Genomic DNA, 27,088 nt, shown 5'->3' with positions numbered 1-27,088 from the left:
CCAATCACAGTTAGATGGGAATGGTAATAATGATAACAAATGATGATGGATGTTTCCTTTTATTTTCTGAATTTCTTACATGTACAGTACCTTAAAACAAAAATATTATTACAGTTAATCTTTATTATTTGGCATTCTAGTGACTAACATACCCAATAACTTGTCTTTAAATCCATCCAGCTGATTTATCAGGTCCTGTCCTCACTCCTGTTTTCACTTATTTAGATTATTTTGCATTTTTAGATAAAAATATAAAATTTACGAAAAAAAAAGTGTTGAATGTAATGAAATGCCAGTTTCTGGGTGAGCTCCGAAAGTTCCCTAAAGCTATCCTACTGATATAGTGCTATATTAGTTAGGGTCAGTTGTAGAGTTCTTGCTGCCTACAGGGGACCATAGCCAGAACCTGGACCCCTCAGAGAGGTGCAGGGAGCAATGGCCAATGAGCACTTTTCATTTAAAGAATGTCATATTATGCCATCGGATCAACCCAAAGCGTGTCTACCGACACAGAACCGGTGGCTTGCAGGTAGCAGCGTAAAGCAGCTACCGGACACACATGATGCACCCCTGGCCTAACCAACCAAGCAGCCACAACCAATGGCCCCCTCCGGAAGCCCGCCATCTCATTCTTCACCAGAAAAGAAGCAGGCTGCAAACAAAGCGACCACCTGGACCAAAGAAACAACACCCCCGACACCGGAGAAAAAATTATTAATTACCTCCAGTGATTGATGACAAACTCAGTGATCGTTAGACCGGCAAAAGAGGCTGCCCCGAAGATACCAGAACAGCCTCCGAAGCCAAACCCTCCCCAGTGAATAATCCAGCAGAGCAAAGTTCAGGCTCCTGTACAGCTACTCGAGCAACCACTGAGTGACCCGGGTTCTCCTCAAAAACAGCCAATGGCGGGACTGCAACTAGAGCATGGCTGCGGGAGGAAGAGAAAGGGATGTGGTTCGAGAATCCTACACAAGGCCCAGCCAAGTCCGAACCTGGGACGGAACCAATTGGGACTTCTGCCAGTTCACTAGGAACCCGGCAAGCTGGGAACAAACCAGATCCCTGGCTAGCAGACAAGCAGACTGGCTGGAAGCCCACACCAACCAGTCATCAAGGTAGGCCAAGACCCTAAGACCTAGCAAATGCAGATGAGCCACCACGACCCGAGTCAAGCTCATAAAAACGCGAAGTGCCAGATTTAAACCAAATGGAAAATGACGAAAGTGGTAAGCCTGTAACCCCACCACAAAATCTAACCAATCTCTGAACCCCAGATGGATAAAGATGTGCCAATACATGTCTTTGAGGTCCAGGGGAATCATCTAAATGCTCAGATCGAGAATGAGCCGGACCTAGGACACCGTTGTCATTCGAAAGGAGGGGCAAAGGGAGGATGGACCATCCAATGCCACCGAAGGCTGCAAGAAACGGTTCGAAAAGCCCACGAATCGTGGGACCAAGCGTGGGCAAAACGAGCCAGTTGCCCTCCTACCTCCCAGACCCTTGAAAGGGCTGATGCGAACCCTGAGAAGCAGACCTCCCTAGACCGAACACCGTGCCTACCAGACGAAGCAGGCCTCAAGGGAGGCCCATCGACTCAAACTGGCACCAAAGGCCTGCCCTGACCAAACGAGGTCAGAGCCCTGGCACAACCTTTCGAAGAGAGCCCGAGAACGACCCTCATGGCGGATCAACAAGTCCGAAATAGGCCTGCAACTAACAGAAGTAGCCGACAGAAACTGGGCAACACTCCATGAGAGAACACACATGCATAACCTAGTAGGAACACTTTTGAAACATTCCCACTGCATCACTGCATACCAACAACTTTCCCTGACTAAGCAAAGACCTGTCCTAGGAACACAATGTTCTTGCCCTAGGGAGCAACTAAGATGCCCAGCTCTTAAAAAAAAATAATAATTATAATGTGAAATGTTTCTAAACTATATGCTCAGATCTTAAACCTAATGTCTGAAAACGGCAGAAACCAAGGGAAACTATTTATCTTAAATATCACATCAATAATAATTTAAAATAATAAAAAACAAAAACAAAAGGATTTCAAATGTTATACCTGGTAGTATTGTTCAATAAACTGTAGTACGAGGTCCTTAACATCAGGTAAAACAAAATAGGCAGGAACACTCTTGGGAATCTTGCTATCATCTTCATCTACTTCAAACCCTATAGGCTTAGGAAGTTCTTGTCCATCCTGTTTCAATTTTAAAAACAAAGCTTGGATATTACATCACAATAACATTACTAGAACTCTCAGAGAGTAATCGTACTAACGTGACTGCATCAATGAGAAAATCTGTAGCAGCAGTGATGAGGATTCGAACCTCAAGGTTGCCTTCAGTGGAACTCCAGGTTGCAATCCTTATTAACATGTCGTGGTCTAGTCACTAGAAGCATGTGCATAGGAAAGTCCACTGTGTAGGTTCGAACCCTCATCACTGCCCTTATGAATTTTCTCAATACTGTACTAGAACTTCTATATCTCAAGACTGAAATATGCAAAATAATAGTTGTAATTCAGATGGAAAGAGTTCTATTATCATAACAGTACAAAACATGCTATTCACTAAAATATTTTAAATTTCCAAAGCTCTTACAACAGAAAACGTGTACATACTGTACTGATGAGTATCTTACCAAATACAAAACCTTATTGAAGAGTTTCCTCACAGCACTGGGGAAAAAAAGAACAGGGTGAAGATCTGTTATATTGCAGGCAGCACAATTACCGGTATAAACCACGACTAAATAAAATGTTTCATGAATATTTGTAATTTGCAAAACATAACGAAACCTTGTAATAAAACATAATTTAAGTGCTGCCTTAAAACCTCTGTGTAATACTGCCTATTACGATAGTTTCAAAGCCATGTTTTACCATGATGCAGTACATGTACTGAAAGTAATGAGGGGAAATTATACAGGCAAAACATACTTCACTCCACTATTTGTTTCTTACATTTGCCCTTTCCCCAATTAAAAATATTAAATAATCATAAGCTCTCTGTTGGTCAAAACATTATCTAACATTTAACAATACCCAGTATGAAGCTCTATACATTCTTATTATGTGTCTATGCATGTATGTGTGTGTGTGTGTGTGTAATATATATATATATATATATATATATATATATATATATATATATATATATATATATATATATATATATATATATATATATATATATATTATATATATATTATATATATATATATATATATATATATATATATATATATATATATATATATATATATATATATATATATATATATATATGTCGTACCTAATAGCCAGAACGCACTTCTCAGCCTACTATTCAAGGCCCAATTTGCCTAATAAGCCAAGTTTTCATGAATTAATGTTTTTTCGTCTACCTAACCTACCTAACCTAACCTAACCTAGCTTTTTTTGGCTACCTAACCTAACCTTACCTATAAATATAGGTTAGGTTAGGTTAGGTAGGGTTGGTTAGGTTCGGTCATATATCTACGTTAATTTTAACTCCAATAAAAAAAATTGACCTCATACATAGAGAAAAGGGTTGCTTTATCATTTCATAAGAAAAAAATTATAGTAAATATATTAATTCAGGAAAACTTGGCTTATTAGGCAAATCGGGCCTTGAATAGTAGGCTGAGAAGTGAGTTCTGGCTACTAGGTACGACATATATATATATATATATATGTCGTACCTAGTAGCCAGAATGCACTTCTAGGCCTACTATGCAAGGCCCAATTTGCCTAATAAGCCAAGTTTTCATGAATTAATTGTTTTTCGACTACCTAACCTACCTAACCTAACCTAACCTAACTTTTTCGGCTACCTAACTTAACTTAACCTATAGAGATAGGTTAGGTTAGGTTAGGTAGGGTTGGTTAGGTTCGGTCATATACCTATGTTAATTTTAACTCCAATAACAAAAAACTGACCTTATACATTATGAAATGGGTAGCTTTATTATTTCATAAGAAAAAAATTAGAGAAAATATATTAATTCATGAAAACTTGGCTTATTAGGCAAATTGGGCCTTGCATAGTAGGCTGATAAGTGCGTTCTGGCTACTAGGTACGACATATATATATATATATATATATATATATATATATATATATATATATATATATATATGTATATGTATGTACTGTATGTATGTATGTATGTATGTATGTATGTATGTATGTATGTATGTATGTATGTATGTATGTATGTATGTATGTTAGGTTTGGGTAGGATAGGTTAGTCCTCCAATACACACACATGGCTATGAATTTGTGATACAAATATTATCATTTCAAATTAATATGTAGAGTGCATTTTTTGTTTTTATTATCAAAGCTAATGAAAGGACTGACACTTTAGCTCCAAATCAATTAGTGATAAATTTCATGCAGAGGCCAGACATACATGTAAGTATATGTATATATGTATATATATATATATATATATATATATATATATATATATATATATATATATATATATATATATATATATATATATATATATATATATATATATATATATATTTTTTTTTTTTCACACACACACACACAAATATATATTTATATTCACACACACAGTAGATCTGTTAACACAAAGCATTTTCACTTTTGTATGATATTTCTGGTTCTTCTTGTATAAAAGTAGAGTACTGTACTGAAAATAGTGAGTGAGGAAAGTAAGCAGCCATCATGCACTAAGTATGGTTGGCCTTCACCTGCTATTGGAGTCTTTCTTACGCAGACCTGGAACTAGAGACCTCGAAAAGGTAATTTATTAGATGAGAAGTACTTTCGACTCCATTTAAATTGCATTTTAAGAATCAGAATTAAATGCCAGTTTTTAACTTGAAAAAAACATAAACGATATTTCTAAACCATTGAAAATACTGTACACTAACCGCTGGTAATGATATATCAAATATAAAAATCAAAATTTACTCGAACCAAAAATTTAAAAAATTCTTTGAACCCTTTTTAAATTTGTTGGAATGAAATGCCTCGGTACTAGCAGTGAAAGTTGTCCCTTTTCGTGTCTGACATTTCTATACACCAATGAGCTATCATTCATCTTCCCCAACTGTGAATACTTTTCCAGCATATGGCCACTACACTGGCAAACAACCAACACCTGATTCCAGCTTCCTGTATGACATTAAGGCAAAGTAAAATAATGAAGCCCCCTAATAATTAAAAATAAATTTGATCTGTGAACAAAATTGTAGCTTTAGCATTGTGGCAGTAATTGTGCTGCAACTTCTGTGGTATTTATAATAATACAAATTACTAGAAAAATATAAACACTAGATACTTTGTGCACTGAAAACTGAGAGGTGTAGCCCGCACACATCACTTGACACCCGACACGCCTGCACAACCTAACCACATGACACTACACCACGCTTCTCGACCCAATAATGTAATGAATGCAATGAAATGTAATATGAAACAAAAATCTAATAACGGATTTATAATAATGAAAATGTAAAGTGTAAAATTTATATGAAGAAAAAATCAAAAGGATTGTAGAGAAAACAAATTAATCTAGTATATTAGACATTCTAGAATATGCAATAAATAATCTACAATATGCAATTAGTGGTTTGATGTGTTAAAGACAATTCCACTTCTTCTAACAGGGTGAGGATAGCTGAGCTACCTCATCCCTTTGTGTGTATTTTACCTCAATAAACTTATTTCAATTTCAATTTCAATTCCACTTCACTACAAACATCTTCAAGTACAGTACTACTTGTTCCATGTGATGATATCAAATTCCAAACTTGCCAACCATACAATGCTTTTATATGTACAATGCTGCATATACCTGAATCTACAGTATAAATATTTTTTGTATACTTTGCCATTTTTTTCATAATTATTTTTCATATATAATAGTATATTTTTTTATTATTTTTTGTTATAGTATATATATATATTTTTTTTATTTTTTTTTTTTATTTTTGTTCATAGTATTTTTTTTTTTTTTTTAGATTTTTTTCATACTATTTTTTTTATTGTACATGTTTTCATATTTTTTATTGTATTTTTACATACATACATTTTGTTCATGCTTTACAAGTTTGGATAAAGGTGCAGGACATATTTTTTACATGATAACTTTCACAAAATAAAGTTTACTATAATATAAGTCTAATAATACAATGATTTGCATGTTCTGTGTAAAATTATGACTGCCAAATGGCTTACAAATTTTCCTTCACTGCCATTCTATAGACACAGCTTCTAAAGAACTGAACTTTTAACCCTTTAACATATACTGGAAAGATTTGAAAACAAAAAAAATACTTTTAGTGTGTTTCAAATGTGTAAATTAAACCTAATTACCCAACAAATCACAATAACTTGGGTGAACATTAGAAACCCATCCCACAACTTGATATTTTTTTTTTTTTTTTTTTAGATATATACAACAGTTGTTACATTCTTGTACAATGTATAATGGTTCAGGACGGACTGAAATGTCACCAATTCCTTTACTTAAGACTTGTTTGTTGGGCATCTTAATGACCCACATATGTCTAAATTCTCCGAGTATTTAAAACAAAAATAGCAAGATAAAAGACAAATTTTGATTCAAGAAATTTTGACTAAAGACGGAGGCAAATAAAAATGTGTCATAAAAAAAAGTAAGCTATGAAGCTGTTGAGGATGATCCATAAGTAACAACATAAATATTTAGATATTAAGTTATTAAACAGGTACAGTATATAGAGCAGCCTATTCCAAGCTTGGTTGAGTTCCTTATGAGGGATGATGCAACCATAATCAGCTGATAATGATAGGCGTACCATTGTATTTTATACAGTAATGGCTAAATATCACACAACTTACAATGATACCCTCTGCAATTACTGATAACCTATTATATAACTATTGATTATATTACATAATATGCAATAATTCACCAAAATTAATATTTCATATTTTCATAAACCAGGATACAGTACTGTACTTGGAAAGTGTTTTCAAAATTTCCAGTTCACATTTTGGTGTACAATATTGGCAACAAATCTGACATACAAAAGCATGTGCCAAAAGCCAACTTGAAATGGCACTACACTATAGTGCTGCCTCATCCATAATGTCAACAACTGGATGTTACCTGCATCACCAGCTCTCGCACGATTTTGAACACCGAGGACCAAATCGCTGGCTGCTACCTTCTCTCGCTCGATTCTGTACATGGCAGAAACAAATTACTGGTGGCTACTTGAAGTGCCACACTTGTTTCCAGATATTTTATACTGCACGGTACTGGGTCCTGATGCTTCATACTGCATAATGCTGGATCTTAATAGATCATACTGCACGATCCTGATACTGTACTTCATATTGTGGGATCCTGATTCTTCATAATGCAGGGTCATGATGCTTCATAATGCAAGATCCTGGTACTTTATATTGAGGGTTCCTGATGCTTCATACGCCAGATGCTTCGTACTGCACGATCCAAATGCTTCTTACGGCAGGATCCTGATGCTTCATACTGCTCATCCCGATGCTTCATACGGCAGGATCCGAATGTTTCATACTGCAGGATCCCGATGCTTCATACTGCCAATTCCGATGCTTCATACTACAGGACCCTGATACCGCATGATGTTGGATCCTGACATTGCATAATGCATGATGATGATACTTCATACTACAAAATCCTAATGCTTCATATTGCACAAAACTGGACCCTGTTAGTTGATGCTGCATGATGCATTACACTGCTGCTCAAGACTTACTCTACCCTTTGGAGACTTAGTTCTACACCACCTCTTGATATTGGTGATGATATACCACTCGAAGATGCCCATTTATCTTCCAGGACTTTTCAAAGTACAGTATTTACGTTTGTGGGAAAAACAGACGTTTTTTTTAACAATTAGGCTACTTCACCTCTCACGCTGCTCCAAATTGCTATTTGTGATTTCCTGATGTATGCAAATTGTCATATACAAGTTTTCTATTTGATTTGTTAATTATTTTTTGTGGTGTGCACCCCAAGGTAGTACTAAATAACCGAGCAGTCCAAGGGTTAGGTAATATCCTCCAAGAACTGTACATATTACATTCTGGCTGGGTTAATATGCTGGACAACTGCATTCAGAACAATATCAAAACAAGACTTCTTATAGGCTCTCTTGACAGTTTGTCTTTGTTCACAGAGTATCCTCGCTCAACAGCTGCCAGTTCATGTTAGTGGGGAAGAAGCACATGAATGGTTTCCAATGGTTCTCAAACTCGGGTTTGCCATTTGCATATATCCAAAGGAATTCACTCTGACAGCATCAGCCTTGTGATCAAAATTTACAAAATTTGTCTTGTTGTCCTGACTGACCTGAAAGAGAGAATGCTCATACTGTGTCAGTAGATTATCTCAACGTACAGCAGTGTTCCATTTTCTATTGAGGTGCTACTGCAGTAGGTTAGCAAATTTGCATGTTGCTATTTTTCCATTCACCATCAGAATTGCTTCAAAAGAAACCATGCATCTTACAGTATGTACAAGACAGGGCTTCTTTGATAGCTGTTTACTTCTAGCAACACACACACTATCTTGCTCCGAGTTCACGTGCATGAAGACTTGGTGAGGCTTTGTCCAGTGCTTGCTTTGTGGCAAATAAAGTTTTTTCAGGAGTATGGGAATCCTGGAGAGTAAACAAAGCACTCAGGCAGGAGAAGTATTATTAATAATAAAAATAATTAAAAAAAAAATTAACAAAGCTTTATAAACTTTACATGGCTTAAGAGATTCTATGATATCTCAAGCAGCATACAGATCATTTAAGAATCTGATTTTTTTTATTATAAGTATGTACAGGTCGGTAGAGTAACTTTTACAGAACAAAATGAACCAGATTTGTCATTACAGATAATAATAATAATGATAATAATAATAATACTAAACATTATTATCCAGCAACAAAATGTAGAGAGGAATAATTTTCACGTATAAAAACAATCGTAGATTAAACTTGGCAAATCTTCACTTTTCATTTTCATTTCCTTTTCAAAATTTTTAAGAGCATATATTCTTAACTTTCTCATTTTGTTGATTCTCCTCCTCTTCGCGTCCTCTTCCTTTCCCTATTTCCTGAAGGAAGTCTGAGCATTGCATTACACACATCTTGTTACAATGTTCATGTAATGCTGTTGTTGCTGCTACCACTGGTGCTGCTGCTACTGCTACTGCTGTTACTGCTGCTGCTGCTGCTGATGCTCCTTCTCCACCTGGTTGTCGTCCATCATCGTGCCCCATCGTGCTCATCGTCCTCCTCGTGTGACGTGTGTGTGAGGGTGAGCTTACCAGCTACTGTACCTCATTCTTCCTATTAATCCAACATCTTAATGTGAAGAATTCATTGTGAAAACAATTTTGTTGCTTATAATAACATTTTATGTTTGTTAGTTCAACGACTAATTTTCAATAAATTTATGACTAATTGAACTTCAAAATATTCTAAAAAATTACTCATAACCTGTACATTACTTTTCAATAGTGTTCTAATTAATTTTCAAAACTTTAGCATTCTAATTTTAAGGCAATAATAATAATAAAAAGAATAATAATAATATGTTCTAAAATAAAATAAATATTTACCAGTTTCACTTGAAATAAATTATCATAGAAGTTGTGTAAGAACGGTATTTTCATTCTTTATAATAAAGCTTTACTATTCAATAACACATTCAATTTAATGAAACAAAAATGCCTAAATGAGCAGCAAGTTAGAGCTTAATAATGATAACATTAATATCACAGCTTCCAAAACATGCTACAGTCAAGTCAACCATTACAGCCATTCACCGAGTTTACAAAAATAATAACTTGTACCTTTCACCATTACATTGTGAAACCTAGAAATGTTTGAATGTCCATTTTAATGTGCTGTAATATTCAAACATACATGAGAGGTTAAGTTATTATTAAATATACTGTACTCGGAGAAAGACAAGCAATAGAACTTTATAGTAAAAATAATAATAATCTAAATTATATATATATATCTACATATGGTGCAATATTAAGTAAATATATATATATATATATATATATATATATTTATATATATATATATATATATATATATATATATATATATATATATATATATATATATATATATATATATATATATACAGAATATAAACTTGGTAATGTATGTATGTGCAAATACCAAAGTGTAGTAACAGGATGATAGCTATACCTGTAGTGCCCCATCTTCCTTATAACCTCTGTGTATGTGTGCGTGTGTATGTGTGTGTGCATGTGTGTATATGTGCGTGTGTGTGTGTGTGTGTGTGTGTGTGTGTGTGTGTCAATCAATGAACTTTTACTACTATTTGTTTTTCTTTTTTTTCACACACATCTCCAGGAAGCAGCCCGTAATAGCTGTCTAACTCCCAGGTAGATATTTACTGCTAGGTAACAGGGGCATCAGGGTGAAAGAAACTCTGCCCATTTGTTTCCGCCGGCGCCAGGATCGAACCCGGACCCTAGGATTACAAGTCCTAAGCGCTGTCCACTCAGCCACAGGCCCCCACGTATGTGTGTGTGTGTATGTGTACACTGCATATATATATATACACATATATACACCTTTTTATTTCTAACATCTACTATTTTTTGTCATAGATAATATATTTAAAAATAAAACACTGTCCACGACAGCATCATGTCACCAGGCAGTGGGTTCCAGCTCCTACTCGACATAATGATGCATTTTCACACACAAATGTTTATACATATACATAAATTTATCTTTACAAGATCATATTAATATACACCCTGCACCCTTGAAACACATTCTTAAAAATTATGGTTTAAACTAAATGGAGACAATAATCTCAATATATTTAATTAAATGCAAAATACACATCACAATGGAACAAGAGTTTTGCAAAGGGACATCGGGGCAATTGTATCTAATTCAAGTCATAATCGACAAGCTCAAAAACTGAATGTAGGTAGTCATAGTGTATTCAGTGCATCAGTAAGAACCAAATACTTCTCTAAATGGACTGAGAAAGATGCTAATTTGTGTATTAATGAAAGTCTAGTGTGAATAAAAAGCAATATGCCATCCCCATAAAAATATAATGATGAAATAATACCTGATGAGGCCCACTACTATCATCTAAATGTACTACTACTACTCATCCCTTGAGGTATACAACTGATGAAGATCTCATCATCATGATCACTGACTCTCACCCCATTAAACTAATGCACACGCAATTACCCAAAATTATCAATTTTACTGCCATAAATCTAAAGTACAAATCACATGATATGGAGGTGCAGAAAATTTATAAATATGCAGCACCAACCAGAAGAATCATTTAAAATGAGAATGTGAGAAAAATGCTGTTTAGAACAGTTCATTTTTTTTCTTAAATTACAACTTAATCTTTCACAAGGTTATAAAAAAAACTGAAAATATTTAAAAAAAAAAATGTATTCACAGGATAAGAGAAGATCATGAGCCAGAGGCCAGAATTTAGTCATCCACTAAAAATTACTTCCTCCTCTTACAAATTACGTCGCTTATCGCCTGTATGTGTTACGGCTAAAAATTATCGTATTAGAATTTAAAAAAAAAGTAAACTCATTTTCCAAATGAAATGGACCCAAAGCAGCAAATTTTAGGTCCTTTGGCAAGTAAGAAGAGCAGGAAGTTCTCTTAAGGTTTCAAAATATCATTAAAACCATTAATTTAAAGTTTCCTCACCTAACCTAACAGACTAAACCAGAGAACCCAAAACAGGACAATACATCACTTTTGCGAGCTGCTTTCATTTTCTAGCATGGCGATTTTTAGCCTTAATGTGCAAACGAGCAAAAGGTGACGTAATTTGTAAGAGGACGGGTTGGCCCATCATACTATCCTACTTTCATTGGCTAGGGAGGCAGCAGGCCCATCCCACTTTCATGGAGGACAAGAGGCAACAGCTACCCCTATCCCATTGCCATGGAGAAGGTAGCAGTTACCCTATCCTACTTTTATGGGGTGAGGGAGGAGGAGGCATTAGCTATCCCCATTCCAATTTCATGTTCAGGTGGAGAAGCAGTTGCCCAGAGAAAATGAGAAAACAAAAAGGGTACTTGTCACGTTAAAAACAATGTACAGAGACATGTTGCAAATTGCATCAGATGGAAAGAAATTTTTTAAAGTTACATTTAATGAAATTCAAGGATTGCAATTTACTTTAAATAAAGAAAATACATAATTAGCAAGTTGTATTAAATATAATAAAAAGAACTCGTACTTAAAATAAAAAAGGGTTAAAAGAATAAAGAAAAGTGAAATTTTTATAATGGAAAAAAGTTGAAAATTATGAAGACATAAATGATAATTAAAACAACATTTGGCCGGGGTGTCTAGAAATCTGTATATTATTAATAATTCATTTTTGTCGGGGACAGGCAGCCTATGAATATAAATACTGTACTTATGGTTTATTATCGAGGTCCCCCCCAAGGTCGAACTACTGTAATGACCCTTCCCAGGGTACAACCCTACAACACGTTGACTAACTCCCAGGTACCGATTTACTGCTAGGTGAACAGAGGCATTAGATGATAGGAAAATTGCCTAATCATTTCTATCCCACCTGGGATTTGAACCCAGACTTCCCGATTGTGTGTCGAGAATGAAGCCAACTGTACTACAGAGACCCCTGACTGTAGAAGATGTGAAGGCATTCAGGATCTACAGATACCATTAGTTGTGACAAGGAAACACCACATGCAAGTACTACTATAAAACGTGCCCTAGACTGAACACACACACCTCATAATTCTCAATAACTGGCTGTGTTTAGCACTTGGGTTTCACTGGACATGCCCTTGTTTCCTTGCACAGCAAAAAGTACACATGTTCAACAGCCTAAATTATATTATCATGAAACTATCAGCACAACTGTATTAATATAAATATAATTTGCTAATTTGAGCTTGTACCTCAACCTTCTATTATATTAGTTCAAATTGCTGTATATTAAACTTGTACACTGTTCCAAAAGACTATTACAAAATGGTATTTTGTATTTCTCCACATGTCATTATTTACTTTGACTCTTACATTCAAAGTTATACTTCCCAACATCACTTGCATCATGAAAGTATAATTTTTTTTTAAACAATTTGCTCAATGCTAAGTTTTATCACCTTAAATGTAGCAAAAGCGAGCAACCTAGACATTTGATAAAGACTGCAAACACTAAAATATTATAAATGTACAGAACCAAATTATACAGCAAAGCAAAGGTTGTGTAGCAAAAAGGCTTATACATTACCTGTTGCTGAAAAGGAAATGAGCTGTATCTTTTTTTCCTAAAGCCAAAAGGGTAGAGCATGGCAATAAACTTACCACCCCATCTTGAGAAACGGCCCATCAGATAAACATGATCAACAACAACATGCACAGGTGAGCAGTGAGGTAATTCTCTATCAACATAATACAGCACCAGATAATACACAAAAGTTTAGAAGATGTTATTAATGATAATGCCAAACTATAGGCCCATGTTACACATCAGGATGGTACTTTCACACCATCATCTAACTTCACTATTTCCACAATCAGATAAAACATAATTGTCTGCTACGGGCCAATTTAATTACCTAGCTACACCATTGTGATGCCCCCAATGGAAAGGTATTGCTGGTCTCCTCGACAATATACAAAAGGTCAAGATTCCTTACCTGTGATGGCAGGATCTTTCAGAATATGCCTTCCAGGTCATACTGGTGCAAAGGAGACTAGAGAAAACTCAATCCAACCTGAATGACCTTCAGAGAGCCCATTCAAACTACAGTACTCAAAGCCCTACTTGACAGTGCAAGGATCAAAACAGCACTCACTAATCTGGTCTCTCCCCTTGCACCGTGATAGGCAGAGACTAATTCACTTTAGATAAGCAAGGGGTTCATCCATAGAAATTTGTGTTTCGTTGATCAGGAGGCTCAAGCTATTTGAGGGTACATCTATTGTGTGTTTATACACAGTAGTAGTTGCATGTCTTGCAATGTGTAATCAACTGATTCTACAATTATCTCATCTGTTCAATGTTTCAGCAGTAGTTTTTCTCCTTATGAATTTACCACTACATTTGTGATGCTTTGGGACTCTAATGAAGGAATGTGAGCTGCTGTGCTGGGTTCCATTTGGTCGCAAAGTAGCCCCAGTGTAGAAGTGCCATCCAATCTATTGACTAAGTCATGCTTGATTATCGATGCTTGATTCAGTCACGATTGATTTTTTTTATTTGTTTCAATTATGGGCTGCTTACAACTATCCTTGTCTTAAGTACTGATATGCTTAGGTTTATGTATGCTGATAACACGAATCGTAATAACTTGTGTGGCTTTTCATGTAGTGAAGCTACACATCAGAGCTGAAGCCACTTCCCTCGGAGGGAAGCTGGAGCTAGTAGCAGGCAGAGCTTTGAGTGAGATGATCCCCAGAATGTAGAGGCATTTGCCACAGTTTCCTCAGTGTGAGTTGTCGATCTGATGAATTCGTATTCGTATACTGGTCCCATGTTTTATTATGTCTCATTTCATGAAGTTTTAGAATAAGTGTAATGCATCCCATGCCAAGCACCTTGGTTGTTTATGTGAATCCCAAAATTCAAAATAGTTGTCAGTCACTTGGTGTTTCCCTCCAATTTGAAATTCATCTTCATATATTACATTTGCTCTGTACTGCATTTCCATTTTTAAATAATGTACATGTACTGTAAGCAAGGAAGAGGGAGGCTCTATTATTATTATTGTATACAGTATTTGTAAATTGCCTCCCCTACACCCCTTGCAGCATAGTTTAGGTACATTTGCAATCTTTGAAACCTCCCACAGGTACACAATGTTTATCAGTATTTAAGGCCTCCAGTATAACATCTCCCATCTTGAAAACTACAAAATTTTTTAAACATTATTCCTGTTCTCAAGACTTCTTTTAATAGTATAGTAAACAAAAATCTTCAATGCTAGTTTTTTGTGTATACAGATGTAACCCTTGCACAATGGAAGGGTTAATGGGTTCTCTCTCTGGGTTCTTTTGTTTTCTGGTCATAGCAACATTTTATTTCGTTTCTGGCATTTTCCTGTTGGGTGCAGGATTGTTTCCACAGTTTAAGTCTGAAATGTTAGCTTTGTTGGTCACAGTTCTTGGCTGATGCGTGCCCTTCGTAGACTTCCCCTCTTTTTGAGGATGATGCAGCTCTTCTGGTCTAGTAAACTTCTAAGTCAAGATATCAAGATTGGAGAGTCCTGTTTGTTCAGCACATCCTGGTACCTTGGCTATTCCTGCTAAGGTGCATGCCAAGGCAGCCAGCTCCCAGTTTCCAATTCTCCATCTTCAGGTTTGGATGAGAAAGGATTGCAACCTGAGAGCTCCATTCCTCCTCTGCCCCTGGGAGTTGTTCATGAAACTTAAGCTGGTACCATCTTAGCCCTACCTGAGCCCTCATCTCCTCCAAGAGCCTCTGCCAGGGCCCTCTACTATCACTTTAGAGAAGGAGGGACGGAATGGTTCTTTCCTTCTCATGGATGAAGTTGAAGGATCTGATGAAAAGCCTCCTCGTTCTGGTACTTGCCAGGGAACAGACTTATTTCCTTGACAAGACTCTGTACCAGCCCTTTCCCTTCCATGACAGAGGACCATATGTTAGCACCACAGAACTAGGTAAGCTACCCCTACTTTATGCATACATTACAGAAATAGATTATATAATTGGCACAATAATTATCAATAATATAGAATTCAAACTTATTTAGAAAGATTAATCCAGTCTCCTGTAAGGTCTTGTAAACCATTTCTCAGGTAGAGGATTTATGAAGCACCGACATACTTTCATATCCAACATTACAAACCTGGGCTGGAGAGGCGGGGAAGTAAATGTGTAAAGTAAATGTAAATGTGTAAACAAGAAAACCGAAAACATCACCAAGAGGTGATGGTATGTAAGACACAACTTAACATATGTGGATGCATAGTCGTCCTGATACAGTTATTGTATTGGCAGCATTCTAGTCAAATTTTTACAACAAAGATTTTAACATTATATTCATAAATATTTTGTTATGTTTACTTACCATAAAACCTGGTGTAGTCAGTCTAACTGCTCTTCAGTGAGAACAATAGGTACAATAAAGAGTATTACTGGCACTTGGAGGCCCAGGAGCTGGAGATGATTTAGAAAGCTTTTTCATGAAACAATGTAAAGGGGTGCTCCATCCCATGCCATCTTTTTAACTGACAAATTATTAATTAATTGATTTAACTAATGATTAATATTTAATAAAGCTGCAGCAACTATATTAAGAGTAATATAGTTAGTCAAATTTCTCATAAGTTCAATTGTAGCCAATTAAACGTTCCAGTTAATCCCCCACAACTTATCCCTAAGAATTCCACATTCCAAAAAGTTCTACAATAAACACTTAAAAGATTCTCCAATAATCTTATTGTGTACTAATTACAAATTAATACCTGTTCCCAAGGTTTCCATGAATCCCTTAGGACAGTCAATAGTAACCAGCAAGTTTCCCAGCAGACAAAATGATGATCAACTTGCCAGAAGCAAACTGGTCAGTTGAAAAAATGCAATCAACAAATACAATAACAATAGCAAAGTTATAGGAAGTAATAGGAAGACATAACCAGAGAACTATAAATCACTCACACATATCTATGACAGCCAGCTTATGCTAAGGAACATTGTGCTACCTTCAAGACCAAGACAGAATATGTTTACACCACATCTACTGCACCAGCCTACCTACGAGAATGTAGAGGAACACCGTCTCGCTCTCTTCAAACTACATAGAATATATACTGTCACCTCTGCCAATGTGTATTAACTTTCCTTCTACCTCCAAAAGCATCCTAGTGCTTCAGCAAAATGCATTAGGTCCGATAAAAATTGCAAAAATGAACTTTTGGGAGTTAATTTATCAATTCCCACTTGAAGAAGAACATAAAAAATAGAGATGATTTGTACTCGAAACATAGATCTGATTGTTTCTGCATATTCAATAAGACGTCGATAAGAATGACGGCATCCAAAATATTCTTATAAAATAAGAGATTAAAGATTAATATGTAAGCAACTTATTATAATAAGATAAATTAAGCAATGAAGAAGTACAGTATATCAAAAGCAGATGCAAGAAAGACCCAATTTTACACTGATATTTGTGGTGCAAAACCTAAATTACTGTATATCAAACATTCTAAGTGCGCTAAAAACAAGGAAGCTTATCAAGTCTTAATCTCTTCTCATGTCAAAAGCTAATTACTCTAAAATTCATTGCCAGAAAATAATATTTATTAAGATCTTTTATGTATGAATTAAAGTTAAAATGTTTAGCTCTAACAAATGTGATCTTCATTAGGAGTTGTAAAAAGTAAGATATCCGTTGGCAGATATTATTTACTGGCAATAAACGTGCTGGTATAAATGATGTCACTTCATCTTTTGTTTATTTTGAAGAACTGTTTATATGATTCAAGGCAAAATACTGTAGTATAATTATTAATAGTAAAGCTTCCTAGCAAGCTTATCTGAGATTCTCAAACAGCTCGTGTAATAAACCAGTATCTTTCCTCAGGCACCACAAACAAATTATCACAATTCAGGTCACAAAGCTTTGGCAAACTTGGAAATGCTCACTTGTAATTTAAACTACCGAGATGATTTTCAAATTTAAAAAGATTTTTGTAACAATGTTTCAATACTACGTTACATACTAGTTGGTCAGTCTGGTTCTAAGAGAGTAAATGTAACCTGCCTGATGTAAACCTCCGTCTCCCTGAACTTGTCACAGAGAGGATTGCCTTCTAGAGTCAGTTCAGTAAGATTAAGCCCGGCAAGCTGGTTCAGGGAGTCCATATTTAGGAGCTGAAACAAGGATACAGAATTATAAACACCCAAGAAACTTTTAGATTACATTTATAAACGTTACTGGAAAATTAAATAAATTGTATTATGTCATTTAATCAAGCTGTAAAACTAATATTCAATTTATTAGTCACAAACACAACAGCAAAATCTTCAGGTGCAAATGAAAGTACTATACAGTCAATACAAAACTGTAAATTAAAAATTGACAAGTCTACATGCAAGAGAGATAAATAAATAATTCTACACATTCACTTAAAAATTTAATGGTAGTCATAGGAGTAATGGTAGTCATAGGAGGGTAATGGTAGTCATAGGGGTAATGGTAGTCATAGGGGTAATGGTATACATAGGGGGTAATAGAAGTTGTAAGGAAAGGGTAGTTATAGGAGTAAGGGTTGTTGTATCCATACTATAATCACTGTACCTTGTTTTTCCCCAAGTCAAGTTTTTGAAGGTTGGGGCAGGAGGTTACAACACAACCTAATGCATCAAGGTTGTTGATCTTGTTGTGACTAAGGTCAATCTCTTCAACTTGAGGTATATTTTCAACAATAATATCCACCACCAGTTGCAGGTTGGGTTGGCGGTACAAGGGACAGAAGATACCTTCTTTTATTAGATCTGTTGGAAAATTGTCACTCATAAGATTTGCAATATGGTACATTATTTTGTAAACGCTAAAAATCATTTGTTCTATAAAGAAGGCGGCCAGGCTGAAAGTTCTTCAAAGACTATGATTTTAAGATAAATCAATATTTAATAGTGAAATTTGAAGAGGATGTGTGAAAATACTGTATATCATCAACATATGTAACAGTACACATTAGTCTCTTTACTTTACATGAATATAAAAGATTCATAGAAACTGACGTATAGTAATTTAATGTTTCAAAACAAAAAACAAAAATTGGTTTCCAATAGGTGAATGCTTGTGACACAAATAAAGGAAACATAATGAAGAAATGTTGCACAAAAGGAAAGAAAGATATGTTTGTAAATTATAATATAAAGTACTGTAGAAATAAATGTATATACAGTATGGCAATGTCTTTTGATAATATTCAAAATAAATATAATTGCTCTTGCACACAAATTTCAGTAGAAAAATACAAAATAATAAGTATTATGGTGACTCAAAAAATATTTTTTGTCTCTATTTTGTTTCCTTTTTTTATACAAGAGTTCTTACATTCTTGTATAGCACGCATAGAATTTCAGACAGGTTGAATTTCAGAATTTCAATCCTAATATTCCCCGGAATAAAACTTGCCAAATCATTTAACCAGGTACCCATTTACTGTTGGGTAAACAGAGGTTACAGTTAAGGATTGATGCCCACTAAATCCTTCCTGGCCAGGATACGTAGTTAGATGCCAGGCAAGAGTTCGATGCCAACCACTTGGACTGGACGGTAGAACTACAGTCTTGCTTCATGAAGGTCGCCGTTCAATCCCCAACTGTCCAAGTGCTTGGCCATCATTCCTCCTCCACGTCCCATCCAAAATCCTTGTCCTGACCCTTTGCCAGTGCTATATAGTCGTAATGGATTGGTGCTTTCCCCCAATAATTCCCTTACCTTCCAGTTAGATGGACTAAAAATAGATTAGTAGATTTGAGTTTGTAAGAGTGAAATGATTGTGTGGTGAGGAACCCCCTTGGAGACACTCCTGCTGTGGCCACTGCTAAATGGGGAGCTTCCAAGATGAAGCAAGACATGAGGGTTATACACAACAAGATTTACTTCTTACCATTTGAGCAGAAAGCCAAAAATAAATATGGCTAATCATATAATACTGTACTAAGCAAAAGCCATCACGATTTTGAAGAAATTCTGTACTGCTGATTCTGAGATACTGATTAAAGGCAAGTACAGTATGAGAAAATTGATACACAAACTATTGGACCTATGATAATGTGAAATTTTACAAAATATATGTTGGAAGGGTTTAAGATGTGTCCACATTATCTTTGTCCATTCTATACATTAATAATAATAATAATAATAATAATAATAATAATAATAATAATAATAATTTTATTTACAAGAAGGTACAATGGGTTTGTGAGATTACATAAGATTAGTATTTTATCATCTTGCAAAGTCACTAACACGCACAGCATTTTAGGCAGTATTCAGAAATGTTTGCTGTGCTAATACCGTAGTATAAAAGTAACAATAAAATGATTTGTACAATTTTGTATGCCCGTTGGCCAAAATTACTAACATTAGACACATCCAGCCCATATGCTCTTTTAATGCATTTCATAATTTAGCATTACAAAATCCTTGTCTATATATTACTCGAGTGTAAACAATTTACAACAGTACTCCTTTTGATGCCTCACCGTATATATGTTTCCTCTCACCAGGAATGTGTATTTTTTTTTTTTTTACATAAACAAAATTCACCTACTTACTGGCATCATTGTGAAAATTCTTCAGAGTTAGTCGTTTCAGTTCTGGAGAATATCGATCACTCATAATACGTTTCAAACTATCATGCTGAAAACAATAATTTTTTAGTGAAAGAATTTTAAATATGAATTATTACACATACACTTGCAAAAACAAATGTGCATCATACCTTAAAATATCTTTAGATTCATTTATTCAATATATTTACATATAATTACAGATGGATCACACACCAAATAAAGTATATATAATTATTTCCTCAACATCTAACACACAAACATCATCTTATTTTTGCCAAGATCTTGTCCACGATAAAAAATTTATATAGCAAAACAAAAAAACTCCAGAAAAGGTTGAAATTAATGTTACCATAGGAGACAGTATTTTAACAAAAAAGAGATAAATTGCCTTCCACTTATGCTAGTTCATATTCAGGGCATCCATCTACCCAACAGACACAGGGGCCAAGGATTAAGGCCACAAACTGGAAGATTATAGTTCTAGGCCATCATGTGAATACCTGAGTGTAGTCAACAGTGCTACAAATCCAATCCAAGATGTGTGTATCATCCTCTCCAAGATCAGAACAGATCAAGACAAGGTTTACACAAGACTCTGGTTGCTTGCCATATGTGGATTGCTTCGAGAAAACAAGCCTGAGAGCCCAGAAAAAAAAAGACTATAGATAGGGACCAGCACCACCAGGAGTCTTGGTTTAGCCTTCCATGTTCGAACAATGGACTGTGATCACATCAGAGTAATCTCATATGGAACTGTGTCATGGAGTAGAAATCATCTTTATGTCCATCCAAGCCATTACTGGTGCTTAAATTTCAATTTAAGCTTGAATGTGAGTCAGTAGATAATAGTCACAACTAGACAAAACTCAACCATAGAACTGAGGCATTAATTAAGATGTCCCAAATTGGGAAGCTCCTTTACCACCAAACGGTTGCTTGGCAGATCCTCGGGTGAAACCACTCAGAGTAAGAATTTTAACTGCTGAGGCATCTGGAGGAAACAATCCTGCAGACATCAACAAGTAAATAATCTTTTCACTGCCTTTAATAATGCTCAATCTTAAAGTTACACCACAAATTATAAATTTTGCTTGCCAACCACTCTCCTTAAATCTCTGGAAGTTATTAAGAGACGACTGAGAAAATGACACAAGTGGCTAGGCTGGAAGGGAAAGACAGGAACCTTATCTCCATAACTACTATTCAAGAAAATCAAATTTGCAAATAGCAAACAAGATGCAGGTTCATTCTATAACACTGACAAAAACTCTAAGCCCAAAGCAACCAGTTGTTTAAATATACAAAATCTTGAACTCCCTGGAGCCAAAATTCACAGAGAACCACTTTCATGAGCCTTACAAGCAAACACTGAGCTAGGTTTGGGACAAAAGGGAAATCTGTGAAATAGTAACTCTCGCTTCCACCCAAAACTCCAGATATGCTCATTAATGAGGGCAATTATAAAAATGGCAATAAGCATCCTGACGGTCAACTGAAACTACTCAAAGCCTGGAGTTTGAGAAGACACCTGACCAAATTCAGAGTATCATATGAACAGCTAGGCATTGGATATGACTGCTAACTCTTGAGATTGAAACTCAATCTGTTTAGTTGTAAATTTCTTCACTACATGGAAAATGAGGGGCTGTACTGGAAGCATGGAAGTTTTAAAACTGCTCCTTTCTGTATCATCTCTGAAACAAAATGATGATCGTCCAACTCTCAGGATAAAACAGATTTCCCCCTAGATTACAAAATAAGGGCCAACCTTGCACTGATATAAAGGTGGTGCCCCCTAGAGCTGAAAACATCAGCACCACCTCCTCCCCCCTCCCATTAAAGGAGATGATATATATAGTTCATAAACTTCATGTGCAAAGATCAGCAGAGCCATGAATAATCTGAATAAAGCCAACAATGTATCTTGGGCCCATTAGGTTTACAAAATGCAATGCTAGAGCAACTATGGGGGGTCCAGCAACATTACGGAGTCCACAAGTCACCAGTTTCTGTAGGACCAGTAGCAACATCTCAGCTGGAAAGAGAGATAGCTGAACCGCAGCTTGTAGTTCTATGCAGCCATGTAGAAGTCCACCTAGAAAATGTTAATCATGACACACATCCACAGAAAAGCCTTATTCAAAATACTGCACATTAACTGCAATTCTTCAATGCAGCTAGAGCCCATGTACACATCAACGACACATGACTGTATGTAGGATACATGATATAAGAGAAACATCTATTGGAAGAGTTGTATAGTTTTGAAATATCACAATTTGTTATCAACACAAACCTGATTGGCAGCTACTGGTCTGTTTGGAGGAGGAGATCTGTTACTCATAAGAGAGATTCGAACACCAGAGGGCAGAGTAATTCTCCTACTTGTTTGTACGATGGCTTGAGCAGCACGGCCATTATCTTCTAAATAGAAAACAAGATTCTTTCCTTCAGCTTCAAACTAAAATGTACAAAAGAAATAACATCCTTTAACCGAGTTAACTCAATCTTTATATTTTTTCCAACTCCAATCAATTAAATTTGACCTTAAACTCCTCATTTCCTTGGTACTATTCTACAGATATTGTAAAATCATCTTCACTTAAATATACATTTCACATGTCTTTAGCCTCATCATAATCTTATTTTCTCACAGCTTTGTTCTTTACACCAATTCTTTTAAAACTTACCAAATAGTATATTTCTCACTCACCCTTGATATATTTTGACAAGCTTGGAACCTGCAAAACTTTGTGTAGGCTTCTGTAAATTATTCAGTTATCTTTTCCTTTTTCAACCAGCAGTAACTGGGGACCTTGTAAACCAAATGGAATACTGTGTTCCGAAAGCTAGCAGAGTAAGGCATACGATAAGTTGTGAGAGGAAAAACTGAAATCCTACTAATAGGAGTCAGAAATTATCTGCTTCTGTACCCACCAGTGAGAAAAAATATGAAGTACTTGCTGAGATTTTATAGATACTGGTCTATACCTATTTAATATTGCAAAAATATTTATAGATACTGGTCTATACTTATTTAATACTGCAAAAATATTTTTGCATTCAGATTTAGCACTTTTAATAATGTCCAGTTGACATCTGATGATACTTATTATTGATATTCTGTATAGGTTTAGAACTTTCCATTTGTCAGCATTAAACTGACAAATGAATCTGCCAGTGTGGACAGCAGTAGTGTAGGTACTGTAATGTTGGGTCGTGAACAGTTGCATGCTCATTACAGAAGATTTGATACTCATTGTGGAATTCACTAGTACTTCCCTTAAGATGTAATACCAAATCAAATATTCATGGACAACAACCAAGGTAAAGTACTGTACAGTAACCCAAGACGATAACTTACCAAAATAGGGGTGAAAGGTTCATGTACCAAGTTACGTATAGATTCAAGAACCTCATCTTTGTTTGCATTCCCTCCGTCTCGTATCTGAAGTTGCACGAAGAATATTTTAAATAATTGAGATTAAATTTACAGAGAACTAAACAACTTGATCAAAATATCAACATTATTAAAATAAAAAATTTTTAAACTTAATTAGAAAAATAGAAACAGGTTAATGCTAACCAATATTTTATGCCAGCCAAGACTGCTATTGTTGCCATTATGCTGACTCCGGTTGTTCTTGAAATCCTTTCCCCTTCGTCCTCCTCGTCCTTTGTACATATCCTGTCGCCTGTAACATCAAGTTAAACTTTGCTATGGGTAGGGAAGGAAACTATCGGAAGAAAGTGCCAAACCATTATGGCTATATAGAACAAGGAAGGGATTAGGATAAGGATTTGGGATAGGGGAAAGGAATGGTGCTCAACCAATAGGTAAAACAAGCACAGTTCCCATTATCATAAGAAATTCAACCCACTCAATTCAGAGAAGGCCAAGAAATCTAACACTTTAAATTAACAAATATCTTCTACGAATATGAAATACTGTATGGCTATTATGAAGAAACACTCATAACACTTCAAATCATTCAGGTCTACTGACTTCTGAGATGAAGAGGAAATAGAAAATAGACAAAGAATAGATGATATACTTTGGAAAAAACAAAGGGGATAGAAAAAAAATAGCAGCAGAACAGAGGATAATTAGAGAAAAATTAGAAAAGCTATGAACAGGTAAAGGATGGAAGAGGCTTCTAGTACAGGTGAAATAATTACATATATGTTAAGGTATGAGCAGTGAGGAGTAGACATAATGATGTCAGATGGCTTGGCAGAAGGGTGAGGTACCTGATGATTGGACTAAGTGATGACTGGACTACGATGATTGGACTAAGTGATGACTGGACTACGATGATTGGACTAACCTGATGATTGGACATTACGGTCCATACATATAATATGTATGGTAAATGTAGTAGGGAAGAATGTGGGAATAATAATATTAGTATTCTTTGTATCCCAATAAATCACAACAAGTGTATGCAAAGGTATAAATTGAGAAAGATAAATAAAACAATATATAAAGGAAAAACAGGGTAGGTTAAAGAAAAGGCTGAAAATCTATAAGTTGCCACTATGAATTTAGAAAAAAATTTAGAACTGTACCTTTTTATTGTACTTTTCCTGTATCACTTTAGTGATACATTTAGATCACTAAAAGTAATGTAAGAAATGGGACTATACAGTGTACAAACATTGTGTAAACTGTACCTGTTGACCTTCACAATGCTGCAGGTTTTAAAGATCTGACGTGGGAGGGAGCTAATTAACAAAAGTAAAATCCTATTACTATGAATAACACAACATGTGCAAGAGTAGGGATGTGGGGGGAAAAGAGAACATAATTTTTAAGTTGGAGTTAGAAAAAACAGGGCATCATAATTTATAAATGGCTCTTTAACCCTTTTTTAGTGATATTAACCCTTAACACTTTCACGCTTTCGATTAGAGATAACTCGTCACTGGTTTTTCTTACGATTCCGCATAACTGCCTAGTTTTCTCGTCAATCGAAAAAATATTTCTATAAATTCCATTTTTTAACCGAAATGGATGGGGATACTTTTGTTTTGTAGAGAATTTATTTGCGAATTTTTTGTTACCAGAATGAATATTATATCACATAAACTTCTATGAGTAAAAAAAAAAATACACAAAGTATGTTTGGGGGTGTGGCAGTGGGTTCCCTTTAGCCGTTGATATATCCAACACGTGGGAAATATTTGTATGTGTTATGTATATGTCTGTGTAGGGAATTTTACTGCGATCACTGTCATACAAATTATAAAATGTTTCAACAAGTATAAACATGACAAACATCAAACGAACGAAAACAATGCGTTCGTTTCTGCCGCGAACGCATACTGAGCGACGTGGTTCTATATTTGGCGCTTCTCTTACACATGCTTTGTACAAATGTTATACAGTTCATCTTATAGAAAATTTTATTGCGAACACATTGGTATAAAAAAGAAATATGTACATAGAAAAGTAGGGTCAGGAAACGTGTAAACTTTCCAAGCATGATTTCCCCCCTGTGTTTTCGCCAGTGCGCTCGCGGCTAACTACTCTCCACTTCACACACTCTTGCGGGTGGGCAATTACCTATATTAAACATTCATATGCATATGTCCGTGTAGAGAATTTTATTGCGATTCCAATGATACCAAAATTAGCGATGTAGGACAACTGTAGGCTTCGCAACCATTAAGAGAGTGGAAACATTTTGTTGCTGTTTGGCGCTCTCGGCGAGTGATCTGCATAGTTTTTTATTTGGTGTTGATACTCCTTATGCTTGGGCGGCATTTTATAGGTATGCTCTTATAGACAATTTCATTGCGAACACAGTGATACCAAATTTAAATACGTGCGCCTTCAATTATTGTCAGGACAGTCAAAAGAGTGTACACTTTTTCGGTCTTACCGCGTAGGCGCGCGAAGTGCCCTAAGCATCTGGGGTATTGTTTTTTTTTGAGCGCCGAGAGCACGAAAGTGTTAAGCTGCGCATGGCGTATATATACTGTACGCCATGAGTAACATGTCCCACCGAGCGCATGGCGTATATATATGCCATGGGGTGCCAGGCACGATTCAAATGGCCCGCGGCTACACGGGGTTCACATCAGCTTCCTCAGCGCTCTTGTAAACAGACTCCATATTTAAAAAAAATCGAGAGCAATATTCTCCGGCGTGAGAGCCACAATACTGTGGGAGCAACCAAGGCTGGCGCACGCAGCATGAGCTAACAGCATTGCTGTTCAGCTTGTGACCACAGCTTCGCCTAAGAAAGCCAAAATAAATATGTAACTGCTATTATTTAGCAATGACAGTATTACAGATGACCCATGACTGTGATAAAAATGACCAGGATTGTGATAATAGCAGGATTGTTGTGGTAATTAGCACTGTGGGAGGAGTAATGCTGAGGGATGGAGGGAGATAGCATCGTTTACTGAGTGTAGCCACCTGTTATTGTCTGCATTCACCATACCAGCTCAGTGGTTCTCTATGGTGAACACAAATGTAGATACTTATATAATATGTGTATTAGTGTAATAACAGCAAAAGGATTATGTTGGGAGGAGCCATTTGGGTGACGGAGGTGACATCGTCTGCATGACTTGTCTAGCTGAGCAGAGGGTGGCCACTATGCTCTTTGGGCACCCTACAAGCTTAGGTGTACAGTTACGGTGCATAGAACACGTAGATACTTATATATAATGTGTGTGTATAT

General features: G+C 35.7%; 1 protein-coding gene across 2 annotated transcripts in view; it reads right to left on the bottom strand.

The window, feature by feature from the left end:
* Positions 1-27,088, bottom strand: part of LOC123773743 (nuclear RNA export factor 1) — a 46,852-nt gene that overhangs the window by 12,351 nt on the left and 7,413 nt on the right. For both annotated transcript variants that reach the window (XM_069312360.1, XM_069312361.1), the window contains exons 4-11: positions 23,980-24,088; positions 23,758-23,841; positions 22,690-22,854; positions 20,376-20,460; positions 18,382-18,578; positions 17,845-17,954; positions 2,659-2,695; positions 2,078-2,215 (exon numbers count right to left, since the gene is read on the bottom strand). In XM_069312360.1, the coding sequence (XP_069168461.1) occupies positions 2,078-2,215; positions 2,659-2,695; positions 17,845-17,954; positions 18,382-18,578; positions 20,376-20,460; positions 22,690-22,854; positions 23,758-23,841; positions 23,980-24,088 (925 nt within the window). The remainder of the gene's footprint in view (positions 1-2,077; positions 2,216-2,658; positions 2,696-17,844; positions 17,955-18,381; positions 18,579-20,375; positions 20,461-22,689; positions 22,855-23,757; positions 23,842-23,979; positions 24,089-27,088) is intronic.

Source organism: Procambarus clarkii, chromosome 72 (assembly GCF_040958095.1).
Source record: "Procambarus clarkii isolate CNS0578487 chromosome 72, FALCON_Pclarkii_2.0, whole genome shotgun sequence".
NCBI classification, from domain to species: Eukaryota; Metazoa; Arthropoda; class Malacostraca; order Decapoda; family Cambaridae; genus Procambarus; species Procambarus clarkii.
Note: the sequence above shows the minus strand (reverse complement) of the source record. Positions and strands in the feature narration are given on the sequence as shown.